Source organism: Hoplias malabaricus, chromosome 11 (genome assembly GCF_029633855.1).
Source record: "Hoplias malabaricus isolate fHopMal1 chromosome 11, fHopMal1.hap1, whole genome shotgun sequence".
NCBI classification, from domain to species: Eukaryota; Metazoa; Chordata; class Actinopteri; order Characiformes; family Erythrinidae; genus Hoplias; species Hoplias malabaricus.
The window spans coordinates 13,472,558-13,496,105 of NC_089810.1; the positions used below are offsets into that span (position 1 = coordinate 13,472,558).

General features: G+C 38.8%; 3 protein-coding genes across 8 annotated transcripts; 1 reads left to right on the plus strand and 2 right to left on the minus strand.

Moving 5' to 3' along the window:
- The first annotated feature begins 4,297 nt into the window (after window positions 1–4,297).
- trim35-30 (tripartite motif containing 35-30) lies at window positions 4,298–11,135 on the plus strand. 3 transcript variants are annotated; one of them, XM_066685007.1, is made up of 7 exons: window positions 4,298–4,418; window positions 4,510–4,926; window positions 6,756–6,851; window positions 7,321–7,551; window positions 7,637–7,659; window positions 7,747–7,865; window positions 9,840–11,135. In XM_066685007.1, the coding sequence occupies exons 2-7, from the start codon at window positions 4,522–4,524 to the stop codon at window positions 10,382–10,384; spliced, it is 1,419 nt and encodes a 472-aa protein (XP_066541104.1). In that variant the 5' UTR covers window positions 4,298–4,418; window positions 4,510–4,521; the 3' UTR covers window positions 10,385–11,135. The 3 variants fall into 3 exon arrangements, with proteins under 3 accessions (XP_066541104.1, XP_066541103.1, XP_066541105.1); XM_066685006.1 differs by having other exon boundaries at window positions 4,360–4,926; XM_066685008.1 differs by having other exon boundaries at window positions 4,360–4,926; window positions 7,327–7,551.
- A 63-nt stretch (window positions 11,136–11,198) lies between these two features.
- cimap1b (ciliary microtubule associated protein 1B) lies at window positions 11,199–13,476 on the minus strand. Of its 4 annotated transcripts, none has more exons than XM_066685010.1 (8): window positions 13,357–13,476; window positions 12,744–12,877; window positions 12,531–12,649; window positions 12,222–12,425; window positions 12,018–12,119; window positions 11,795–11,916; window positions 11,564–11,704; window positions 11,199–11,398 (listed from the first exon to the last, which is right to left on the minus strand). In XM_066685010.1, exons 3-8 carry the CDS (start codon window positions 12,640–12,642, stop codon window positions 11,306–11,308), a joined length of 774 nt encoding a protein of 257 aa, XP_066541107.1. In that variant the 5' UTR covers window positions 12,643–12,649; window positions 12,744–12,877; window positions 13,357–13,476; the 3' UTR covers window positions 11,199–11,305. The 4 variants fall into 4 exon arrangements, with proteins under 4 accessions (XP_066541107.1, XP_066541110.1, XP_066541106.1 ...); XM_066685013.1 differs by having other exon boundaries at window positions 12,749–12,877; window positions 13,219–13,445; XM_066685009.1 differs by having other exon boundaries at window positions 13,219–13,445.
- Window positions 13,477–14,086: 610 nt separating this feature from the next.
- Window positions 14,087–21,077, minus strand: zgc:77752 (uncharacterized protein LOC393862 homolog). Its single transcript, XM_066684282.1, has 11 exons — window positions 20,899–21,077; window positions 19,433–19,513; window positions 19,127–19,245; window positions 18,872–19,009; window positions 18,020–18,573; window positions 15,835–16,092; window positions 15,491–15,607; window positions 15,295–15,396; window positions 14,676–14,756; window positions 14,414–14,524; window positions 14,087–14,206 (listed from the first exon to the last, which is right to left on the minus strand). Exons 1-11 carry the CDS (start codon window positions 21,075–21,077, stop codon window positions 14,087–14,089), a joined length of 1,860 nt encoding a protein of 619 aa, XP_066540379.1.
- Between the last annotated feature and the right edge of the window lie 2,471 nt (window positions 21,078–23,548).

Genomic DNA, 23,548 nt, shown 5'->3' on the forward strand with positions numbered 1-23,548 from the left:
TTCACAGAAAGTAAAGTGATTCCAGAAGATTGGAATATAACTGATTAACTAAAAAGAGAGGACAAGATGGAAAGATAGACGGAGAACACCCTAAAACACCATCCATCCATCCACCCCACGATCCACAAGCCAGAGAGATTGCATGCAGAGCAGCAGGATGACAGCATGAACCCTTTGAACTACAACCTTCATCTAAAGGGAAATTTAATTTCCAAAAGCTAAACTACACAAGTGAGTTTTGAACCTAGACTTGAATACAGTGACAGTGTCTGAGCCCAGAGTTCTTAAAGACCCTGGCTGCAGCCATCTGAACTAGCTGAATTGTTAGCTTGCGGTAATATCCTGATAAAAGTGCATTGCAGTAGTCTAGACTTAAAGTAATGAAAGCACATACTAATTTTTCTGTCTTAAACAGGGATATGACCTTTCTTAGCTTGGCAATGTTACGAAGATCAAGAAAAGCTATACTAATTATATTAACTATGTGTTAAAATTATATATCTTAGTAAATTATTACTCCAATATTTTAGCTGATGATCCAGGTACACCAGGGATATCATCCAGATACTACATCAAGTCTTGGTACTGTGTTTATTGTGGCTTTTGGACCTAAAAGTCTGATAAGACTGATATTCTGAAAGCAGGTCAGGATTGGCCTCATTGTTGTGTGTTTCCATAACACAAAGGACGTAAGACTTGCTCTAAAGCTCTGATCAGTGTGGCAAAGCACCTGCAATTTTGGATCCTAAGAGCACACAAGAGAATATTGCCTTAACCACCATGACAGGTACCAGTGACATGGTGTCACGGCTGCAGGGAGGACAAGGAGACGGACGTAAATGCAAGGAATTTATCAAACAGGACGGAAACAAAAATACAAACAAGACAAACATGGGTAGATACAGGGAAACTAGACAAGACTAAACTATGAACTAAACAAAGACAGACAGGGAAGAGCCATGAACTGGGGTAGACACATGTAAACAGAAACACACATATACACACATAAGACCAGACCAAGGAGCACTAAATCCACAGGGGTATATAAGGACAAGAAAAACTAGGAACACCTGGAGACAATTGGACAGAGACAGGACTAAGGTGGGTCTAGGGCAAAGACAGGAACAACAATAAACAGAGCCATGTGCTACATGAGCACATGGAGGGAATACAGATAGGACAGGGCCAGGGCGTGACACATGGGCACTGATTATGGAGGTATATTTGGTGCCTAATGAGTCCACTGATTGGTCAGAAGGGTTCACTGATCTCTGATCAGTGCCCCTTAAAGTTTCCCCTTTAAAAAATACAGGTGTGCAACTCACATTGCACAGATTCACATATTGGTTTGTGAATATGCAACTTTTGTGCTTGTTTCATACGAGTGTGTGAATGTGTTTTGCACAATATTCACCGCTGCAACTGTAGCAAAACTAAGCGTATGATATTTTTGTACTTGTGTGTGTGTGTAGAATTAGATTTGTGCACCTGCAATAAAGAATTTGTGAAACTGTAAAGAATATGTAACTGTTAAGTTGTATTTGTTCGAGAGGAAAAAAGATGACAGGTTTACGACTCCTGAAGAGATTTTCTTTGTGACTTTAAATGTAATGATACACACGTGTGACTATTCTCTAACTACAAATTTCACCGTCACAGGTGCTCAGGGGTTTTGCACAAAATATACCTCCATAACTGAAATATCCCTAAATATGAGTTTTATGCTGGTTACAATTGGACTGGTCATTTTCTTCAATGGCCTGGAAAACCTGTCCATTTTCTAAATTAAATTACTATTTATTTTTTTGTAATTTGTTGCAGGCGTCAGTTCGTATTTGCTAGTAAAATTTTCACCAAAACTGAAATGGAAAGTTAAAACCTAAAAGATCTTTGTACGGTTTCCATTTATAGACAGGTCCTAGTACGCACACTAATCAACGTGTAATGTTTTCGAAATACTTCCATTTTACTAGCGAAGACCACACCCAGAGAAGCGTCGGAGAGGGGAGTGAACTCAGAAGGTTTGGGCTGGAGTTTGAGGTGGCTCAGCACCCAACCCCCCCCAGGGCTTAAATGGTCAGAATAAAAAAGGGAGGAGACGGGGTGGTGGTGGGTGCAACGTTGTTCAACACAGGGATGGAGTGAGAGTGAAGGGGTATAAATGAAGCTGTGGAAAAGGTAATTGGGGTGTGGTCTAGCTCCCAAAACTACATCACATGGTGACTTCACTTTTAAAGTTGTACAGAGTTTTATATGTTGAGTGTTTTATGTTGGGTTCACAATGAAAAGTTATAGTTGTTTCTGGTTGTAGTAAATTTGCATTTTGTATTTGTTTTTGTGTTTTTGATTTTGATTGTGATATTGAGATATTTCTTATAAAATGTATAATCTTGTTTTTACAGTACTTTACAAAATGATGTTATTGCTTTCTGAAATATTAATTGCATTTATTGAAATTTTTACAGCAAGAAAAATAGTCATAAGATCCAGGTGCAGGTTTTTGTTTTGTTTGTTTATTTGTTTTGTTATCTGTTTGTGCTTTTTATTTTTACTTTTTAATCTTGATAGATATTTTGTTTCTCTCTTAACTTGAGACAATGCCTAATAGATTTCAATGAACTTTCATAAGGTTTTATGCAGAATTGACAAACGCATTATTCCATGAGTTATCAAATGTTTAATCTATATTTTTGGTGTGGATTAAATATAATCATCTGTCTCCATTTGCCTATGTTTATGCTCTGCCGTGCAATACTTACCATACTTTACTTACTGGAATGAAAATGAAACCATTTATAGAAACATGTTGAAAGATTATTATGACCTTAATATTACTATTAAGGTAATATTATTATTACCTTATTATACTATTATATATACTAGTATAATTATTTTACTCACAGGTTACCTATTTAGCATTAATTCAAGAACCACTTCAAAGGCAAAAAGTTCAGTGTCTAAAAATAAATTATAGTTATTAGAACTGCACATTTATCACATTATCTTGACAATGCATCTCACTGTATCATTCTCAAAATATGTCCTCTGTCAACATTCCCCACATTCTGTGTCATTAGGCACGTACCACTGACTTTCCCAGCACCTAAGAGCCAATGTGCCCCACTTTCTAGACATAGCATAGCTGCTTGTATTCTAGACACAAACGAGGTTAACCAAGTACTGGATCAACACTCAGATTTTTTAAAAGGCTCTTCATTTTTAAGAATTTGAAGATTTATTTTTAAGCATTTGAAACTTTTAAACACAAAAGAACTGTTTCATTGTATTTCATTAAACAATTTTATTGCAGTTTTTAATGTAGATTAAAGGTTCAAATTTTTTATCAGAGAAAATTGGAAACAAATTATGTGCATGTAAAACTATTAGGATTGACATTGGAGCTCTGAAAATAAATAGTCCACATATTAATAAAACCCATAAGTACTGGCAGCTACAGTGGAATTACTTAGACTAGTAATTAACTAGCTATTAACTAGAGGCATTTTTCTTTACAATGCAGTCTATGCACAGAGCCATTTGAACAGAAAATGATTCTTTGTCCGGTTCAATGTTTCTTCTTTATGATGGAATGTATTTTGTAAACAGCTCTTGTTAAATACTTGTTAAAATTGCAAATATTTACATTAGTGAATCAAGAGGCAAATATACACAGCAAATTCACCAGTGTTAAATCAACACTGTGTTAAATTAACACTGATAGTGTAATAATGTAACACTCCCAGTGTTACATTAACTCTAATAGTTTTGATTTAACACTGGAGAATTTGCTGTGTATCTGCTAAAAGTAAGCGTACTTCTGTGATACAAACTGCTAGAAATGAAGCGAGCTCGTGGGTGTCGCAACAGGTTAGTGTCGCTGTCACACAGCTACAGGGATCTGGAGATCCGCTCCGGGTGACTGTCTGTGAGAAGTTTGCTGTGTTCTCCCCGTGTCCGCGTGGGTTTCCTCCCACAGTCCTAAATGAATTACAAAGTGTACACATGATTCGTGAACAAACGCCAAATCTGTCAAATTTACAAAGTGCTTCTTTAAGGTCATTTAAAAAACGTTATATGTGGCTTGTCAAATGTTTTTATTTTTTTATTTGTATTTGTTTATTTATTTTTGTAAAGGCAGTGGTTCTGTGTAGAATTGTGAGGACCCAAAAAACATTTGAAACTACCGTGTAATTATTTAAGACGGAATACCTGTTACAGATGGTCTTTAAGATGTTTTGACAAATGCTTTCTAGATCCATACATGAACTCAGCGGTGTTTAGTAGTACTGTTAAAAACCACAGAACCACCTGATGTGCGCGTGCGTGTGTGGGTGTTTCTAAATGAACTGTCCAACATCTGCTCCGCCCCCCGCACTTTATTTTGAACACATTTTGAAGAGGAACAGAAATACATACAGGTGTGTACACAGCTCAGAGCTCTCTCTCTCTCTCTCTCTCTCTCTCTCTCTCTCTCCTTACTGATATTTTGACATTAAACTGGATCTGTAGCCGGGAATAAACATGGCTTCCAGACCCTCTCTGACTGAGGATGACTTCTCCTGCCCCGTGTGTTGCGATATCTTTCGCGACCCCATCCTCCTAGCCTGCTCTCACAGCATGTGCAAAGGCTGTGTGCGGAACTTCTGGGACCAACGAGGGGCTCTGGAATGTCCCATTTGCAGAACCGTCTCTTCCAACTCTGAACCCCCCACCAACATCGTGCTGCGGAACATGTGCGAGGCCGTGTTGAAAGAGAAGAACCGCAGGTTCTCGGTGGAGATGGAGGGGCTCTGTGGTTTACACCGGGAAGCCCTCACTGTCTTCAGCCACTTGGAACAGAGGCCCATCTGCGCAACGTGCAAGAACTCCAGCCTGCATAGCAAACACTCCTTCTGCTCCATACGGGAGGCATCACACAACCTGAAGGTATGGGGTAGTAGATTTTATCCCTGGTGCCTCTTCAGAAATGGCAACAAATCTAAGGCTTTCAACTCTAGCTCAGTGTCTACAAAGAAAATCAAAGTATGAGAGTTTATTCTCACATTTTAGTTTCTCACACACAGATCTACACGTGTTTTAAAGCAGGCACCAAATACAACATAGACTTGTTTCCCAAACATGAACTAAGCCATGTGTTTCATAAAGCAGGATTTCTTAGTTAGCCAGATAACTTAAGCCCAAACTCAAGCCTATCCAATAAGACTAGAGCCTTAACTAATAGTCCTCAACTTTAGGTTTAAGTTAACTGGCTAACTAAGAAATCCTGCCTGGTCTTGGAATTGCAGTGTGAATGGTGAATCCCAATTGAAAACTATATTTGGTGAATGTTTAGGCTTAATATTGACTCTTGAGAATCATACTACGTAACCCAATAGTGTTCATTAAGAAAACTGTTTATTTATTGAAATATCTTGTAGATGGATGACAGAGTGTAAAAGTTTGGAAGTCCAAACATGAGAGCAGTCCTGTTAGACGGGTCCTCCCAGACCCATAGCCTTCTATCTGGCTATCAAGCTCAAAACAAAGCAGGTTTCGTATGACAGCAAGTAATTAATGATCCTTGCAGAGAACAGATCTAGAGATATTTGACTAATTTGTCATTTTTGTTCTGACAACATGTACACCAGTCACTGATAACTGTCTGCTGAAGACAGACGTAACCAGTCCCAAAACAAACAAGTAAAACCGATTCACAAAACAATAATGACTAATTGCGTAACAGGAGACGGAGAAGTTTATTGTAAATTTTATTGGCATTTAATCAAAATTATTTTTATTCTGTAGGTTTTCTCTAGAATTTTATAGGTGTACTTGCTGTGTACAAGTAATTTCTATTCGTCCAGATCAGAGACTGTGTATACAAATTATTCATAAATAACCATGTAAGTACTGATCAAATGTTTCTTTTTTTATCTGAACATTGACAGAATGAAAATGCTAAAATGCTAAAATGAAGTGAACCAAATTTATTCAAAAACTAATCATTTCATCCATAATTTCTTCTGAAATTAAGAATATCATTAGAGGCTTTCCCCTTTACTGCAGTAAACTCTAAACGTCTGGGAGTGCATAAGACTAGACGAAACATTTTAATAAAGATGTTATGGCATCCAACTACAAAAACATTAGTGAGATGTTCCCATATCCAATGCTGGGGAGCTTCATACCCCTCTAGTCGATGCTTAGTAGTGACCATCGTGGGCTCATGTGCAACTGTTCCAGAGCATCTAATTTGTTTCATGGTTTTGGGACGCTCTGGAGAGCTGCACACAAGCCTATTGTTACAGCCTCGGTCATTCCAAGCTTGCAGCATAAAGAATGGAAAGCTGCTACAAGGTTTAGTAATAATAATATATTTTTACTATTAATTTTGGAAACAGGAAAATGAGTTGCAGTGTATGAAAAGAGGAGCCAGTTGGGGAGAAAAGAATAGATGCTCCGAAGGTAGTTTCAATACTGTCCTTGTTCATATCCTCAGGTGCAGACTGTCAATATGACTCCAATATGACACTGCCTTCCTGTGTTGAAACACCCCTAAGGCTATTTACCTAACCCCAAGAAGTGGCTGTTGTAAATCTGCGGAGAATGTGACATCTGTGAATGCACAACTGAACATCTGTGTCAACAGTTATAGCACCTTCAAATAGTAGATTGTACCGATAATAAGAGGATTTTGTAAAGACTCGGATATATACTGTACGTTTTTTACCTAATGTAGGGTGCTAATTAAATTCCCAATGTTTGTCTCCATGCAGGACGAGCTCCACATGAAACTGAAACCCTTGCATGAGAAGTTAAGAATATGTGAGGATTTCAAACAGTCCTATCTTAAAACAGGAGAGTACATTAAGGTGAGGTTAAGGTTTCAGGTTATATATATAAATATTCATTCATTCATTATCTGTAACCGCTTATCCAGTTCAGGAACACGGTGGGTCCAGAGCCTAACTGGAATCATTGGGCGCAAGCAATACACCCTGGAGGGGGCGCCAGTCCTTCACAGGGCAACACACACATTCACTCACACCTATGGACAATTTTTTTGAGTCACCAATCCACCTACCAATGTGTTTTTTTGGATTGTGGGAGGAAACCGGAGCACCTGGAGGAAACCCACGCAGACACGGGGAGAACACACCACACTCCTCACAGACAGTCACCCGGAGCGGGAATCGAACCCACAACCTCCAGGTCCCTGGAGCTGTGTGACTGTGACACTACCTGCTGCGCCACCGTGCCGCCCATATATAAATATTATAATACAAAAAAATATACCAGCACTTATCTTTACTAGAAATATTTATATTTATCTTTTTGTAGAAGCAGGCCCAGCACACAGAGGCTCTGATTAAAAAGGAATTTGAGAAGCTCCACCACTTTCTTTGGGATGAAGAGGCTGTCAGGGTCGCTGCTCTTAGAAAAGAGGAGGAACAGAGAAGTCAGACAGTGAAGAAGAAGATTGAGAAGATGGAGACACAGATATCCTACATCCTGGACACCATCAAAGCCATTGAGAAAGAGATAGAAAGAGAAGATTTGCAGTTTCTGTTGGTAAAAACATCTTGATGTAGATTATTTGCTGCTATATTTGATCAGTCTAAGATTTTTGTTCACTCTTCCTCTTTTTAATCTGCAGAACTACAGAGCTTCAGTTGAAAGGTAAGGGATCACCGACATTTTTGTTGTTTGTTTTGTTGTCATTTCTCCTGTGCTCAATTCCTCTCTGATAATTGAATATACTCTTAGGACTCAGGCTAAGCTGGACAGTCCAGAAAGGCTCGCTGGAGTTCTGATTAATGTGACAAAGCATTTGAGCAACCTGGGCTTTCAAGTATCACAGAAGATGCATGGAAATATAAATTACAGTGAGTACTGAGCACAACACTTCACTAACCTTCTTTTTCCTTTTAATTTTTTTCAAAATTCTGGTGGCTTCACAGTATACCACAGTATTTCTGTGTGTGGGACCTTTTATAAATTTGCAGCTTATCTTTGTGTCAAGAGTAAATATAATATAAAAATATGTGAATTCCATAATGAAGTCTTTGGGTAGTGTAGGGTTTACCACACAAAATATCAATACATCAAGGAATCTGTGTGAATGAAACAGCTGAATTGACGATTGCTTTATTCCTGCTTTATAGGTGGGTAGTACTGGCTGCTGTTTTGGATTACTTAAGGTGTAAATGTCGCCATGACTCAACAACTCAAGTTACAAATGAGTTTCTGTTGTAATTCAAACAGTGAATAAAAATTTACAGACATAAAGTTAAACTTCAGCCACGAACAACAGTCGTTATTCTCCCTCAAACATACTGCTCCGCCTTAAAAGGTACGGAGCATAGTGCTGCATTTACCCACAATCATAGACATTTAATGCACACGTGCTAGCCTGCTATCGCTAGCAGCAGGAGTGCAAAGCATTTGCGCTCTTAATACCTGCATCTATCCATCCATCCATTATCTGTAACCGCTTATCCAATTTAGGGTCGCGGGGGGTCCAGAGCCTACCTGGAATCATCGGGCGCAAGGCGGGAATACACCCTGGAGGGGACGCCAGTCCACACACACACATTCACTCACACACTCACACCTACGGACACTTTCGAGTCGCCAATCCACCTGCAACGTGTGTTTTTAGACTGTGGGAGGAAACCGGAGCACCCGGAGGAAACCCACGCGGACACGGGGAGAACACACCAACTCCTCACAGACAGTCACCTGGAGCGGGAATCGAACGCACAACCTCCAGGCCCCTGGAGCTGTGTGACTGCGACACCTACCTGCTGCGCCACCGTGCCGCCCTACCTGCATCTAAATTTTTTTTATTTTATTTTATTAGTATTATTATTATTATTATTGGGGTGGCATGGTGGCGCAGCAGGTAGTGTGGCAGTCACGCAGCTCCAGGGACCTGGAGGTTGTGGGTTCGATTCCCGCTCTGGGTGACTGTCTGTGATGAGTTGGTGTGTTCTCTCTGTGTCCGCGTGGGTTTCCTCCGGGTGCTCCGGTTTCCTCCCACAATCCAAAAACATACGTTGGTAGGTGGATTGGCGACTCAAAAGTGTCCGTAGGTGTGAGTGAATGTGTGTCTGTGTTGCCCTGTGAAGGACTGGCGCCCCCTCCAGGGTGTATTCCTGCCTTGCACCCAATGATTCCAGGTAGGCTCTGGACCCACCGTGACCCTGAACTGGATAATGAATTAATGCATTATTTTGCATACAGTGCAATTATGGTATGTTCACACTCCATAGGACTTGCAGCACTAGATGTAAACCAAGATTTAATTGGTGTAATGTACATTGATTCACTGCAGAGAATTACACACATTTTTACACTGGTACAAGTAGGAACCAGAGGTCATGATGACTACAAAGCAAATATGGAAAATATTTTTTTACCCAGAAAAACCAAGAGCCTCCATGTGCTTCTCTGCCACAAATTAATTTTTAACAATGTTTGTGCATGTAGCAATCTAATACACTTACATTGATGGCATTGGGTGGACACTCTTATACAAAGTGATTCTGATCATGTTACAGCTAATGCAATGTTGGGAGTCTTGCCCAAAGACTATTGGTGTAGTATGGTTTTCTTGCCTAAGCTGGGAACTGAAGTTTAGTCTGCCAGCTGTGCTCTACCAACAGATCCAAACTGGGAGGAAATTTCAGAACCTTTTCCAGGAGGAATTGTAGATCCTCTATTTATGTAACAGCTTTCGTGAGATCGTTTTAAGACCTATTACTAACATCAGAGATCTGATTCTGTCAGTGATGCATTTTATATTCAACCACATTAATTATTCAGAAAATTGAATACATTTTTTTGTGTCCCTTTAGCTCCTGTGACTCTAGACCCCAACACTGCGCATGCTGACCTTGCAGTGTCTGATGACCTGCTCACTATGATCTACAGAGGTGAGAATCAAGAGATTCCTGCTAACCCAGAGAGGTTTGAGGGCTATGCCATGGCCCTGGGCTCTGAGGGCTTTAGCTCAGGAACTCACAGCTGGGAAGTGGAGGTTGGAGAAAACACGTCTTGGGCAGTGGGAGTGATCTCAGAGTCTGTATATTGTCACAGAGAGAACCTCTCACGTTTTGGCTTGTGGTACGTAGGTTTCTCTAATGGCAAATATGGAAAGGGATATTCTCCAGAGAACCTAAGTGTGCTGCGGGTTGGGCAAAGAGTCCAGAAGATCCGAGTTCATCTGGATTTTGACAAGGGCAGGGTAGTCTTCACAGACTCTGGCAGTAATGCCTGTCTGCACATCTTCAAACAAACTTTCAAAGAGAGGGTGTTTCCTTACTTTTATACCCACTGCAAATCACATCCTCTGAGAATATTACCAGCAAAGTCCTCAGTGACAGTTCTGATGCCTTATTAGAGGCAATAGCAGGTATCATATCTGTACTGCATTAAATCAATTTTAAGTAACATCAAACACATTGGAATCATAAAAATCACAAAGATTTGGTAAAAATATTTATGTAAAATATAATCCAAATATATGAAGGAAAATTGGACAAAAAGCTTTGAAAATAACATATATTTGTTTCCATAATGTGCATACAGTTGAAATGTGACATGATTTCATATATTATTATATAATCAGATATAAACAGTGTCATTTTAAACAGTCATATTAAAGAACGTATTTATTCACAAGTGCCTTTTATGCAATAAAGAATAGTAAACTGAAAAGTCTCTCAGAATGTCTTCTATTGCAAAATAATAATCATGTTTATGAACCCTATCTTTGAGAAGATTAGATTCACACAATTGGTCTAAAACAAGGCTGAATCCCATGGAGTTTTTCCTTCAAAATGTTCCACTGAATGTCCTAAATTATTCAATCCCAACTGTGGTTAAGTCCCAAAGAATTGAAAGAGTTTGTATCTTTTTGATTGTCAGCTGTACTTTATTAAGCTTTACTGGTCACGCCAAATGGTCTTTATTATCATTCCTTAATTCATATACATTGTGTTACTGCTGTTGTATTTATTCTTACTGACAAAGTATTCTAGACCTGGTCCGTTGTGGTCGAGCAGAACATATAACTCGGCATGTGGTGTAAACCAGGAGATGTAATTGGCTGTTAATTGCTTACAATTTCAGCTTATTAAAAATAAACATGTTTTGCCTCAACCACTTTTAGGAGTACATTTTAGGAAACTGAGCTGTCTTGCTCTGCGCTTCTACTCATTTTGAAGACTTCACACATCAGCACAGTACTGAAGGATTACTCTGTAACAGTGTTCACTGCATCAAAGAGCATTCTTTATTAAGAGACAGAGGGAAGGCTGAGTTAATCAGTGACATCCACAATCAGTGGTGCAACAAACTCAGAGTGACGAACACCAAAGGAGAAGCTGGGGGCTTTGAGACTTGTGAAGGACACCTTTGGAGACAGAAATCCATTAGTTACAAGCACGTTCACAATGTGTTTATGTATGATGTGTGTGTGTGTTTTACATTTTTTTAATAGAGGCCTTTCAAGAACTTATTGGGACCAACAAAAAGTATGAACTACACTTTTTTAACTGAAAAGACAAAAACATCTCACCTGCTCTGGATAATGAGCTCCAGGTCCTGGTTTTTTGGTGTTATCACCGGGCATGCTGTTGCGGCCAGTCATACTGTACTGTGGTGGTTTGTATTTGTAGACAGCTGGATCGATAACTTTGTATGTCGCAGGACCTGGAGTCTGAGCGAAACATTAAGTTGTCATCACAAACACAAAACTCAGAAGCCATACATTTAGTCCTTTCGTTTGTCTTTCAGAATTAGTTCTCACCTTCCGCAGGTCCTCATGGAAGCTGCCTTTTTTGCTACGGCCAGTGAGGGAGAAGTTGGGGGCACATGATTTATTCACAGTGTTTGGTCCCAGCACTGAGGGGAGCATGTAAGCTGCAGGCCCTGCATTCAGAAGACAGAATCAGTACACACTTAAGGATGAGAGTAGTCTTCAGAGTTGTCTTTCATTTCTCAGCCTTACATTTCAGAGGCTTAGTTTTTACCTGGCGATTGGTCAGTGCGAAAGCCTTTGCTTCTACCCGACTGTGAGTATGCGGGAGCAGAATAATAGGTCATCTTCCCTGCTTTCTCAGGTGAATATCTCCCTGCAAAGCATAAAAATAAAGTACTTTTGATAAAATATATATTCAGAATACACTGCATTTTATTGTGCTTATATGTAGCCAGTTGTGGGGGGGGGTTCCTACCTGGTCCAGGGGTCTGGAAGGGTGGAGGATCATTGTACCTACTGTACAGTGAATAAGCTGGGGTTCCATCTTTTCCAGCTCGAGTAATATTAGAAGGAATAAGGTAGCCAGGTCCTGGTGAACAGCTGGAGCTGGACTGCCTATGCCGTGTGCCAAAACTGAATGCTGGCGCTTTCAACTTGCGTGGGTCATGATAGTTTATACCTATTTGATTTTAAAAAGTGAATACAAGCGTACATGAGGACAGAGTTTTGTTTGTTTGTTTGTTTGTTGTTTTTTTTCTTTTTTGTTTTTTATTCTGTTGATTACCTGTAGCCCCAGGAAGGGCATATTTGGGCCCTGGGCTGCTGTACAGAGCAGCAATAGGACCCCTTGGCCTGTGGGGTCTCCAGGAACCTACATATACTTCTTCAGGTTTCATAGCTGTTCTGCAAGAGTCAAATAGATTATAGTTGCCATTAGGAGCACAGGTTTTGTTAAGTGAAACTTTAAAATCCTGTCATAACATATGTAGAAACCCACCTTACGCTCAGAAATGTGAAGAGGTGTGTCTGGACAGCAGTGTGTTGGATGTTTTATAATGACAAAACAGCCAGGGAACAGCGTCGTGATGCTGTTTTATTATGACGAAACAGCCAGGGAACAGCGTCGTGATGCTGTTTTGTGACACAACAATAGTTCACCAGTGAGCACCGCGTTGGCATAGCAACGCATTTCAGCGAGTACAAAAACACAAACTGTTCACAGAACTGTCATAAACAATTTTACGGTTAATAGCTCATGTAAAGTTTGCAACAAATATGAAATTCCAGTTCAACATGAATCAACTATATGCAAATGTTTGTCCAGTCTGTTCCAATAAGACTCAAACAAGCAAGCATGAGTTGTCAGCTGTATTTGTACAACAATTAAAATTGCAGTTAAAACTGTAGCTAAACCAGTCCTAAATGAAAAAAAAAAAATCCTATTATCTAACGCTGCATTTAATTTCACGCACCTCAGTAAACAAACCAAATCAGAAGTCTTCCAGGTTTTGACAGCATAACTTTTCACTGGCTGTACTCTCTTACCCGGTAAAAAGTGTCAGAACTATCACAGCGGGAAAATGAAGCAGAGGAAGCGGTAAATCTCGCACCTGTCCCTCGCGGTTGAGAATTGTATCTACAGCTCGAAGGGGCGAGGCGAGCACGTGCTGCACCGACTCCAAACTCCGCTCTGAATGTCCACTTGTTTTCTTCTCTCTCGCTATGATGACGCGTCACCATGGCAATAAAGTTCTGACCGGTACTAAATGTGCTGCAGCAATAGCACATTTAGCAATAATAGCACAATAGCAATAGGGCTTTGATATATATATATATATATATGATCATTTCATTTTCATCCCTATTATTTGAATATATATACATAGCCTTTCTCTGTTGTAATCATTCATGTGTATTTAATAATACACTAGGCTATTCTGCTGCTAAACATCTCATTTTTACACATTTCAAGCATTAAAATCTTATTTTCAGATCTAAATGACCCTGTGTTTTGAGTATATCTCAGGTTAACCCTGCACTTAAATCAAATGTAACTACTGCAGGAATAATTGCACTTATGCCAGTGGTGTAGAGAAAGAGTACATGGAGCTCATATCCTAAATATAGAAACTGACACAGTTGTCAGTGACACAGTCGATATATAGATATTGATTAATTTGAGAGGGAAAAAATTCTTCAATTTGTTATTTTAAGGGCCACGTGTTCAACAACAGAATGTAGCATGTCATTTGCACATATACACCGGACTTACTAATGGACAAATGGAAGACACACTTTTGTAAACAGTTTTCTTGATTACTTTATTAAATCAGAGTACTGTTAGGAGCCCTTATGGGTTGTATGGCTTGCTATGGAAGGACGAACACACTGGAGCTCTCTCACTGTAGCTCTGAACATATTCAGCAAAGCTCCAGAACACTCTATCTCCTCTGGAGGGCGCTGTCACATAAATAAACAGTTAGATAAACATAAATAGACAAACAGTTAATACACTAAACTTTCTCATCATAGTTGTTAAAAGAAAAAAAGCACAATTTCTTAAATGTATACCATATATTGACTTTACATGCGCAGACACAGAAACATCAGTATGCACATGGACAATTAGCTAACCTCACACACAAACACAGATGCGTTAATACACACCCTGGTCAGTGCCCGTACAAGCCTATGCAGGATGGCATTTTCAGCCTGTGGACAGTGAGTAGTCACTTGACCCACGCAGCTTAGTAAACAATACAAAGTGCTTTGCTGAGACTGAAACATACAGAAGCAAACATCATCACAGAAGCTCAGTTGTAGTATTAAAATATGGCAGTTTGTTTAATTTCCTCTTGGCTCAGTATCATATACTTTTAATAAAGTTAACACTGTGTGTAAAAGGGTGTTGCTGAGATTAGGCCCTCACCTTGTGGAGTGTTTTAAGGGGATTTTGAACAGAAGTGTTTGTACACAGCTTATCTAAGTCACGTGTACTCAGAATGGGATCCTGTTAATAACAAACAATACTAGATTAAAAACATTCTTTACAGTTACTTAGCAAAGCAGAGCCATGTTTTAAAGTAACAGTTCACTCAGCCCACATTTGCCCAACTTTATACTGCATGAAAGCATCTTAAATCAATTTTGCTGTTAGGCGTTAGATGATTTTGAATTTTACATTTTAATTACTGCAGAATTACACTTGATTCAAATTCTATGGGAAAAATATAAAAAAGTGTATCTTGCAAATGTTAAGTGCCATAGATATATCATTTAATAAGAGCAAACATCCAGAGTTGTTTGTTTTGTACTGAATCACTTCACTAACGACTAGTAAAATAAACATCAAAATCAAAAATGAAAACTGAAAATAAAATTTCTTTAATAATATTATTTGTAATTGTACATTCCATAAGGCAATTTAAGAACCCCCCTGCATTGCCCCGAATGTAAATTATTAGCCAAGATAATGTCTGAAACCTCAGCAGAGTTTATAAAAGTAGTGCAATAAGGAGTTTTTTACTTTAGTGTGTTTTATTTCTTACCTTTAGTTTTTCAAGCCAGATCCACATCATTGTACTCAAAACCTTTGGGTCTGTCTCCATGGCCAGTGTGGTCCATCCATATGCACTGACATTCAGTTCATCCTGAAATAGAGGTCTCAGTGTGTGTGTGTGTTTATATTTATAAACAGAAAGAGAAGAACACAGTAACTCATTTAAGCAGCAGACTGTATCTGACCTGTAATTGTGCAGCCCTCTGTAGTATTTTGTCCCCAGGTGGATCTTGCAGTGCCATTGCTTCAGCAACCTCTCTTGATGCTGATGACACTTTTTCTGAATCATGACTTTTACAAAGCTTTGGAAATGAAAACAGACCCATTGAGCATAATTACAATGCAACTAATAGCAAACCTTTATGCACAGTGTTAAACATTTACAACTGTTTTGCTTAATGTCCATATTCTGCATTCAATATCCTCTGCTCGTCAGGAAAGGCTTGTAGAAGACTTGCTTACCAGGTATAAATTGTGCTAAAGATTACATTTTTTGGTGTGACTGCTCTCTGAGAATGAAATATCTCACCTCTACAGTGGAGCTGAATTTTGGGTAAGGCTGAGCTTTTTTCATTGTGAACTTTGCCCTCTTAGCAGCGCTGCTGTCACACAGGAGGGGACTTGATGGTGGAATGGTTGTATATCTGTCTGCTGCAGAGTTGGCGTCTTTTGTCAAGGTGTCAAAGCCAGGATTTGTTGATCTCTGATCTTTTACGTGATTAATAATTCCATTGCAGACCTTGCCATCATCTATAAATGATGTGGAGCACTGTATAAATCCAAAACTCTGGAAAAAAATGCACATTTCTGTTATGATCAAAGAATAAAAGGAATTTGTGAATCTGGGCAGGATAGGGGTAAACCTGAGGTCTCAATTTTAAGAACCTGTAACCTGGGATATCCACCATGTTTTAGATAGATAGATAGATAGATAGATAGATAGATAGATAGATGTTCTCGGCATATAGTAGTTTTCTCTTTACTCAATCACACTCATTTCAAATTCAGAAGGGCTTGTTAATCAGTTCATTAATTAGCTCAGGTTTGTTGGGAGCAGAGAAATCTCTGAACTGTGTGGGAAATTGCCCACCAGAAGCAGGATTAAGATCCACTGTAGTATATTAACCTTATTAATACTTAAAATGTATTTTTCCCCCAGTTATAATGGTTGAAACAGTCAAAAAATAGTGTCTAAGGGGTTCAGAGTGGTGCAGTGGTGTTGTCATGGTCCTTTCATATGGAGGCTGTCTACTCCATCCTCAGTGATACTTCAGTCCTCCAAGGAGTCAGGACAGCTGGCCTTACGCTCTCTGAATGGGTTGGATGACCCTCCCCTCTCTTCATTAAACAGTGCACACAGCACTGTTAAATGGAAAAACAGGTCAGGGCCATTAGCGTTTTCTTTCAAAAACATTTGGCTGTCCACTGTTGTTGTGTTAACGACAGTGTAAAAAGAGGGGTTGGGTGGCCTCTCATGCCTCACATGAAGCAGGTGCTTATCTTATCCTCCCACCTTGATAGAATGGTGTGATTGGGGCATCTTAACTAACAGACTGGCCTATCAATTACTAAATTGTGGAGAAAACTGAGTAAAAATATGAAAATAAATTAATAAATTACGCTAATGAGTGTTTCTGCCTTTGCTGCTTTTTGAAGTAGGCACAATACAGGGAAGTTAATATATGGAAGTCTCTATTGCATTAAAATTGATCACGTTATTTAAATCCATCAAAACATCAAGTAGGTCTCAGGAAAATACCAACAGTTACAGTATAATTATAATCATCAAGATAAGATGTAAAATATCCATCCATCCATCCATTATCTGTAACCGCTTATCCAATTTAGGGTCGCGGGGGGTCCAGAGCCTACCTGGAATCATTGGGCGCAAGGCGGGAATACACCCTGGAGGGGACGCCAGTCCTTCACAGGGCGATGTAAAATATCCTATGTCAATATATTAGAGTTTCACATATGGCCTACCACACTACCTACTGCCACTAAAAATCCTGTTGACTTCTACACCTCAACACTAAGACTGTTGTGGCCGTTTATGGTCTGATCAATAAGCAGCTACCCTTAACAACTACGGTTACTCATTGAGCCCAGCCCATGAGTACACAAATCAGCCACTGTATCACTAGCTCTTCACAGGGGTCATCAGGTAGGCACCTCCTCTCATTGGTGTTTTGCCCATGACACCGCCAAAAGACTCAACAGTGAAGTCAGTTGTCCCAGACCCACCCCCCTCCAAGCCAGCTTTACAGTCCTATCTTACCCTTAACCATCAACAAGCGTAAATCCACACTGGTCTCCCTTGTGACTAAGGCTGTACATAGCCCCACTGGCACCGTTAATGCATGCTCAGTGCCACCAGTTCCATGTTAACTTTACGTGCTACATCACCAACCACCACAATATCATCTCTACAGTGCATAACACTTTTCTCCAGTGCAAAAATTATTATTTATATATTACAATATTTTTCAATTATATAATCAGGGAAATATTCCTGGGTGTATTTCAATATTAAACCAATTTAACTATACTTTTGCTCATTTTGTGTGACCAGATCCAGTCCTGGGGGCAAGGTAAACAGGTTTAATCAGTTATGTCAGTTAATTAGCATCTTTACTCTGTGTGCTATAGGACTGGACTCACAGGATTGGAATTGATTAAGACATTTTGGTTTAAAGGATCTGATTAGTTCTCACCTTATTAAGTGTGATTTTGCTGAGGTCTGACTCGCTGTAACTGCGTTTGTTCAGAAGGACTGCTCTCTTCCGCTCTAAGAATCCAAAAGGCTCATCCCATGAAGAGACTGAGCCTCCCCCCTCCATCAGGATGGGCAGATACCGGTGCAGAACCAGAGTTTCCCTCACATCCCCATGCAGAGCCAAAATAGCTGCCTTCCTCTCCAGGTGCGACTGAACCTGTGGATGACTGGGGCTTCCCAGGGCCATGGTGGTAAGCAGGTTACACAGAAGATGAAGAATCTTGGGCGTGTATACAAGGATACGAGCCTCTTCCCCATGTAGAAGCAGAGCCTGGCGCTGAAGATATTGCCTCAGACTGAAGGCTGCACCATGCCGCATGCTCAGACTCGGGTACTGTGCTAACTGAGAGCCCAGGAGTCTCGCAAAGTCAAACACCAGGTTGATCTGAGCACGTGTCTGAATGGACCGGGGTCTCTTGATTCGTACATAGTGAATAGCTTCACTGGCAGTGATTCTCAGAGTGTAGATCAAGTAGCATGCAATCAGTACTCCTGCAAAGTATTAAACAATATGCTCATGAATAGATTCCAGTGTTTCCCTTTATGTACTACCTGCTTTATTAAGTAGTTATACTGCAGAAATTAAAGGAACATTAGGTAGTATTTTTACCTTAAAATTACAGTTTCAAAATCACTGTGAATTTTCAGTGACCTGTAATAGGTAGGTTCTGAACCCACCGAGAAGCAGTACAAGAAAAAGCATTAAAGTAATAAACTCTAAGGGGAGTCCAGGAGCAAAATTACCACATCTTACCTAGTGTTCCTTTAAATAAACTTGTGAAAAGCTTGCCTGTTCTGCCAAGTCCAGCATGGCAGTGCACAACCACTTTTCCTTCCTCCACAGAAAAGGCTAAGACCTTAACTGCATCCAGCACCCCTACCATAGTTGAAACACCAAAATCAGCCATGCCAAAATTATAGAAGTAAACTGAAAAAGAAGAGAACAAAAGGAAACAAGGATCAGTTGGTATGACACTTATGAATATGTATGACCCCGTGTCCTGGCACTGTAAAAACCAAAGCTCTATATGTCTATAAGACTCACTCTGATTCTCCATGAAGACCTGTGGTGAATAAGTGAAGCCACTGTCAGGCTCCAGGTCAGGGCCACAGTAAGCATGTTCCCCAGGGAGCTGCATATTAATGATGGACTTAATGTTCAATCTGTAAACAAATATATACAGAAAACACACATGTAATTCTTTAACCTGTAAATGTGCACATGCAGGACATATACTTGCACAGACAGACTAATCCATAGAGCAATGACACCTCATGCATGCTTTATCTTCTTGCATTACCTTTCCAAGCTAAAAGTTTTACTCAGCAGAAAATGTGCTGAAACACTCACTTTTTAAACTGCTCTATTATGTTGTATCTCTTAATGAGATCAGTAGATGGTCTTGCCATGGCAATAATGTCACCAGTAACCCTAAAAAGCAGAAACAAATTAAAAATGTATATTGTGCAATAAGTATTAGTGCTCAGCAACATGAACAGAGATGTACATATTTCCTTAAAGCTGGAGTAGGTGATTTGTCTTAAAACATATTAATTCAAATACTCTTTACATCCAGATAGCAACCAGTAAATCAGATGGTCTAATGGCATAAATATGTATATATATTATTTACTGTATAGTCCACAGGACTGTAAAAGCTAATTTGGACCGGACCCAATGATTTAATGGTTAGTAGCCAGTCTACTACATCACTCTGCCCCATCCACTCATGCATAGAGCCACCAGACACACCAGCTGGAGGGTGAGGGTTGCAGAAAGGAAATTGCGGTAGAAGAGGCTTTCTAACAAAATGGGGCTGGATAAAGCCAGAAAGCAAACCCAAGTTAGCATAGGTGTAGCTGTTGGGTGTTTCCTTACATATGAATGAGACATGATGTAGGTAGAGGTTGTCTGAAGACAAGGTGTTGCCCACCTCTCTGTGTGTGATTTTTCAAGGCATTCAGTTCCTGTGTTTTAGGGGAGTGGCTTTAGAAGGAGAACTGAAAATCTGAGGTAGGACTGTTTCGGTTGAATTTGTTCAAAAACAGGCATACAATTTTTAATTTATTTTTTTTAACAAAATTACCTACTCCAACTTTAACGACTGAGAAGACTGTAGAATGTCATACTACAATTAATATAATTACAATTAATATTCAGAAATGGTCATATGATGATGGTCAAACGTTATCAGATAGAAATTATATATATATACATTTTTTTTTGTCATTTTAACCTTTTGATATTTAGCCAAGATTATATTATTTCATTTAACACTGTGTAAGTTTTAACTAAATAAAACACATTTGAGGTGTTATTCCAAAGGTAATGGCATATAAAATTAGCATAACCATTATAATAACTGAACAAACAATGTAAATGTTTTGCTTAATTGGATTTATGGATATGTTGTTCTTTAACATTGTAAATAATTTGGCCTAAACAGTTTAACATAAATTGGCATAATCATATGTTTTGATAATTTTTTTAAAGTGAAAATTTTTCATTTTTAAATATACAATTACTCTATTACTGTAATTAGCTGATTTTAACTTACAGGAACCATAATATATTCTGATCTTTTTTCCCCTGCAGATAAATAGAAATTGTGCACTGAAGTTTAGTGGGGGGAGGGAAAACACCCGTAGTTTGTATCCTGGAAAGGATATGTTAGCTCACTGCCATTTAGAAAATTAGTAAAACATGTTATTTGACATGTCATTTTTTAACTTTTGATACACTTAAATTCACTGACTGATTTTAAAATAAAGGAGTCTTTGGTCTGCAAAAAAAATGGCACAAAGCAGCATTCTCACCAGCTGGAGAAGATGCCTTTAATGACCTGCTGGCTGGGTCTCCAACAGGCTGGACCCTCATAGCGGCAGTCACTTCCCCCACAAGCCAGCAGGCAGATGATTTTGGGAGGAACTGCCTTCACCAAGTTCTCCCTAGCCTGAGAGTATGAGGGCTTTGGCACTGGAACCAGAGGAGTCATAGCACAGAGAGAGGAAGTGGACACAGTAGAGGGGGAGAATGGAGGTTGATGAAGACTGCTAGTTTGCCAGCTAAGCTACAGGGCACAGGTGAGACTAAGTGGTGGAAAATTCAGCTGTTTGGTCAAATATGAGCAGCAGTAACTAGTATTAAGCATATCTACAGGCTGAATTAACTAGGAAGGAGGCAAAATAGGAATTATTGTTAGAAGTAGATTGACACACTTAGCCTAGCCCTAGCACGTCCAATTTTACCCAAAAAGAAATGTATGAAAAACTATGTTAAAATATGAACCTTATGTAACTAAATTTATCAGCATTTGGAAAACATCTTAAAATATCAGCTAAATTATTCGTATTAAATTAGTACTGTTCAAAAAATGGTTATATTCAAATGTTACAAATCGATCCACGCAATTTTGGAATGAAGCTCTTTAACCAAAAAAACATGACTTACCTGTCTTCTGTTTCATTGCTGTCAGTAGGCCTAAATGTGCAGTTAAAAATGTGCAGAGTTCTGTATGTGGAGTACATGAGGAATAAGTAAAGGTAATCCCATACTGCCATGCGGCACACACGTTTGGCTGACCTAGCTTCAAAGCTGTCTAATCCTTATTAACTGTCATAAACATATTAGGGCAACGACATCCACAAATCACAGAAAGTCTAATTATATAATGCGCCCTTAGCACTCCCATCTGTGTTTCTCCAACATTTTGAAACATTTCTACAGGACACTATTATCATATAAATATATTAAATGACTATTAAACCCATGAAAATAGATGATCGGTTTTAATTTATCCACTGATGACTCAGGTACTAGCTGAAGTAATCTTATACCTCAGTTTAAGGACATACAAATTGTACCCAAATAAGCTTCCATACAACAACATAGGTTTGGTATTGGAGCGCTCAGGCTATTACTGTTCCACTTATCTGCTCCCTGCTTTGATTTGTCAACATGCTTAATACTCCACCACAAATAAACAGCCTTTTCTAGTCAGGATTAGGACTGGGAAACAAATCACAGTAGAAGATTCATTCAGTTGAACTATTAAAAGTATTTAATTTTGGGTATAAATGTGCAGAATAATTATCTCCACCCTGGATCATCATCAACTGAAACTGTCTGTTTATATTTTCCTTTGAATATTTTAAGCTGTTCACCACAGTAGTGACATCAGCTTAATTACTTTTAGTTACTTTCATACAATATTTACCATTAATTAAGTCAGATTTTATGGTTTTGGCTAATCAGTATGTAATGGGTGTTTCAGAATCAGGACTTTGTAAATGGGATATGATACAGAGCAGAATTTAGAGAACAACATTTATTTATATATACATAGGTATAGGTAAGTCTTGATCAATGAAAATTATGTAAGCAAATATAATAAGGTATAAACAGACTTCAGAGGGGAAAAATATAAGACAAATTCAGAAACAGTATGTGTAATACTTACTAATGCTCCTTAACAAAATAATGGTAGTGTAGTGTGATGCAGCAAATTATAGATATGCACAGTGAAAAAAACCACAAACTGTCACAAGAAGACACAAACTGTATTTTATAATGATTTATTACAGATCAGAAATCCATCAGTTCATCAACTAAACAAAATTAGAATAAAAAAGGGTGTTTCCTTGTGACCCCACCAGAAATCAACCAGTTTAGAAGCAAGCCTCTCATGCACAGTAAAACAGAGATGGACTAGACCTAGTGTGTGTGTGTGTGTGTGTGTGTGTGTGTGTGTGTGTGTATACAGAAGAAAACTGAAGGAAACATCAATCCCTGTTTTAAAGTGCACACCCAAACCAGCCAACCTCTGATGGCCCTTTAGTCACACAACCAAGTCTAATACGGAATCTCCAATATTTTGTACAACACAATGTTTCATACACATTGTATTTATTTTCTGTTAGTATTTCCATTTCGGTAAACCTTAACATGGATTGCCTGCTGAACTGGAATAGAAATTATTATAAACTGCTTACATTTCATTGTAGCATGTTAAAGTTTAAACATACAGTGACATATTTCCCGTATGAGTAACTTTTAGTTTAGTATCATCATTTCATCATGTGAGTGAACATAAATACACAGTTATGTACATCATACACATAGAGATACTCTATATGGCTTTTTATTAGCCTCCTGAACAGCTAGGGCTCATTTGTATCAAAATACAGCAAATTAGGCTTGTCTACTTTCCCTGATATTTCTCCTTTACAATTACAATTAAAATTTTTACAACAGGAAACACTGAAGGTTTCAGAACAGTATCAAATTTTATATGGAGCATTACTGTTATTTAATTTGTTATAACTTTTATTAGGTATTGTTATATCCAATTTAGTTATAAATCCTGAGTTTTCTTTGCATAATTTAAAGTTACTCTAAATATTTGAAAGTATTAAGGGACCTTTAAAACCTTCAGGTTTTGATGATAAATACATTTTAAGTATTAAT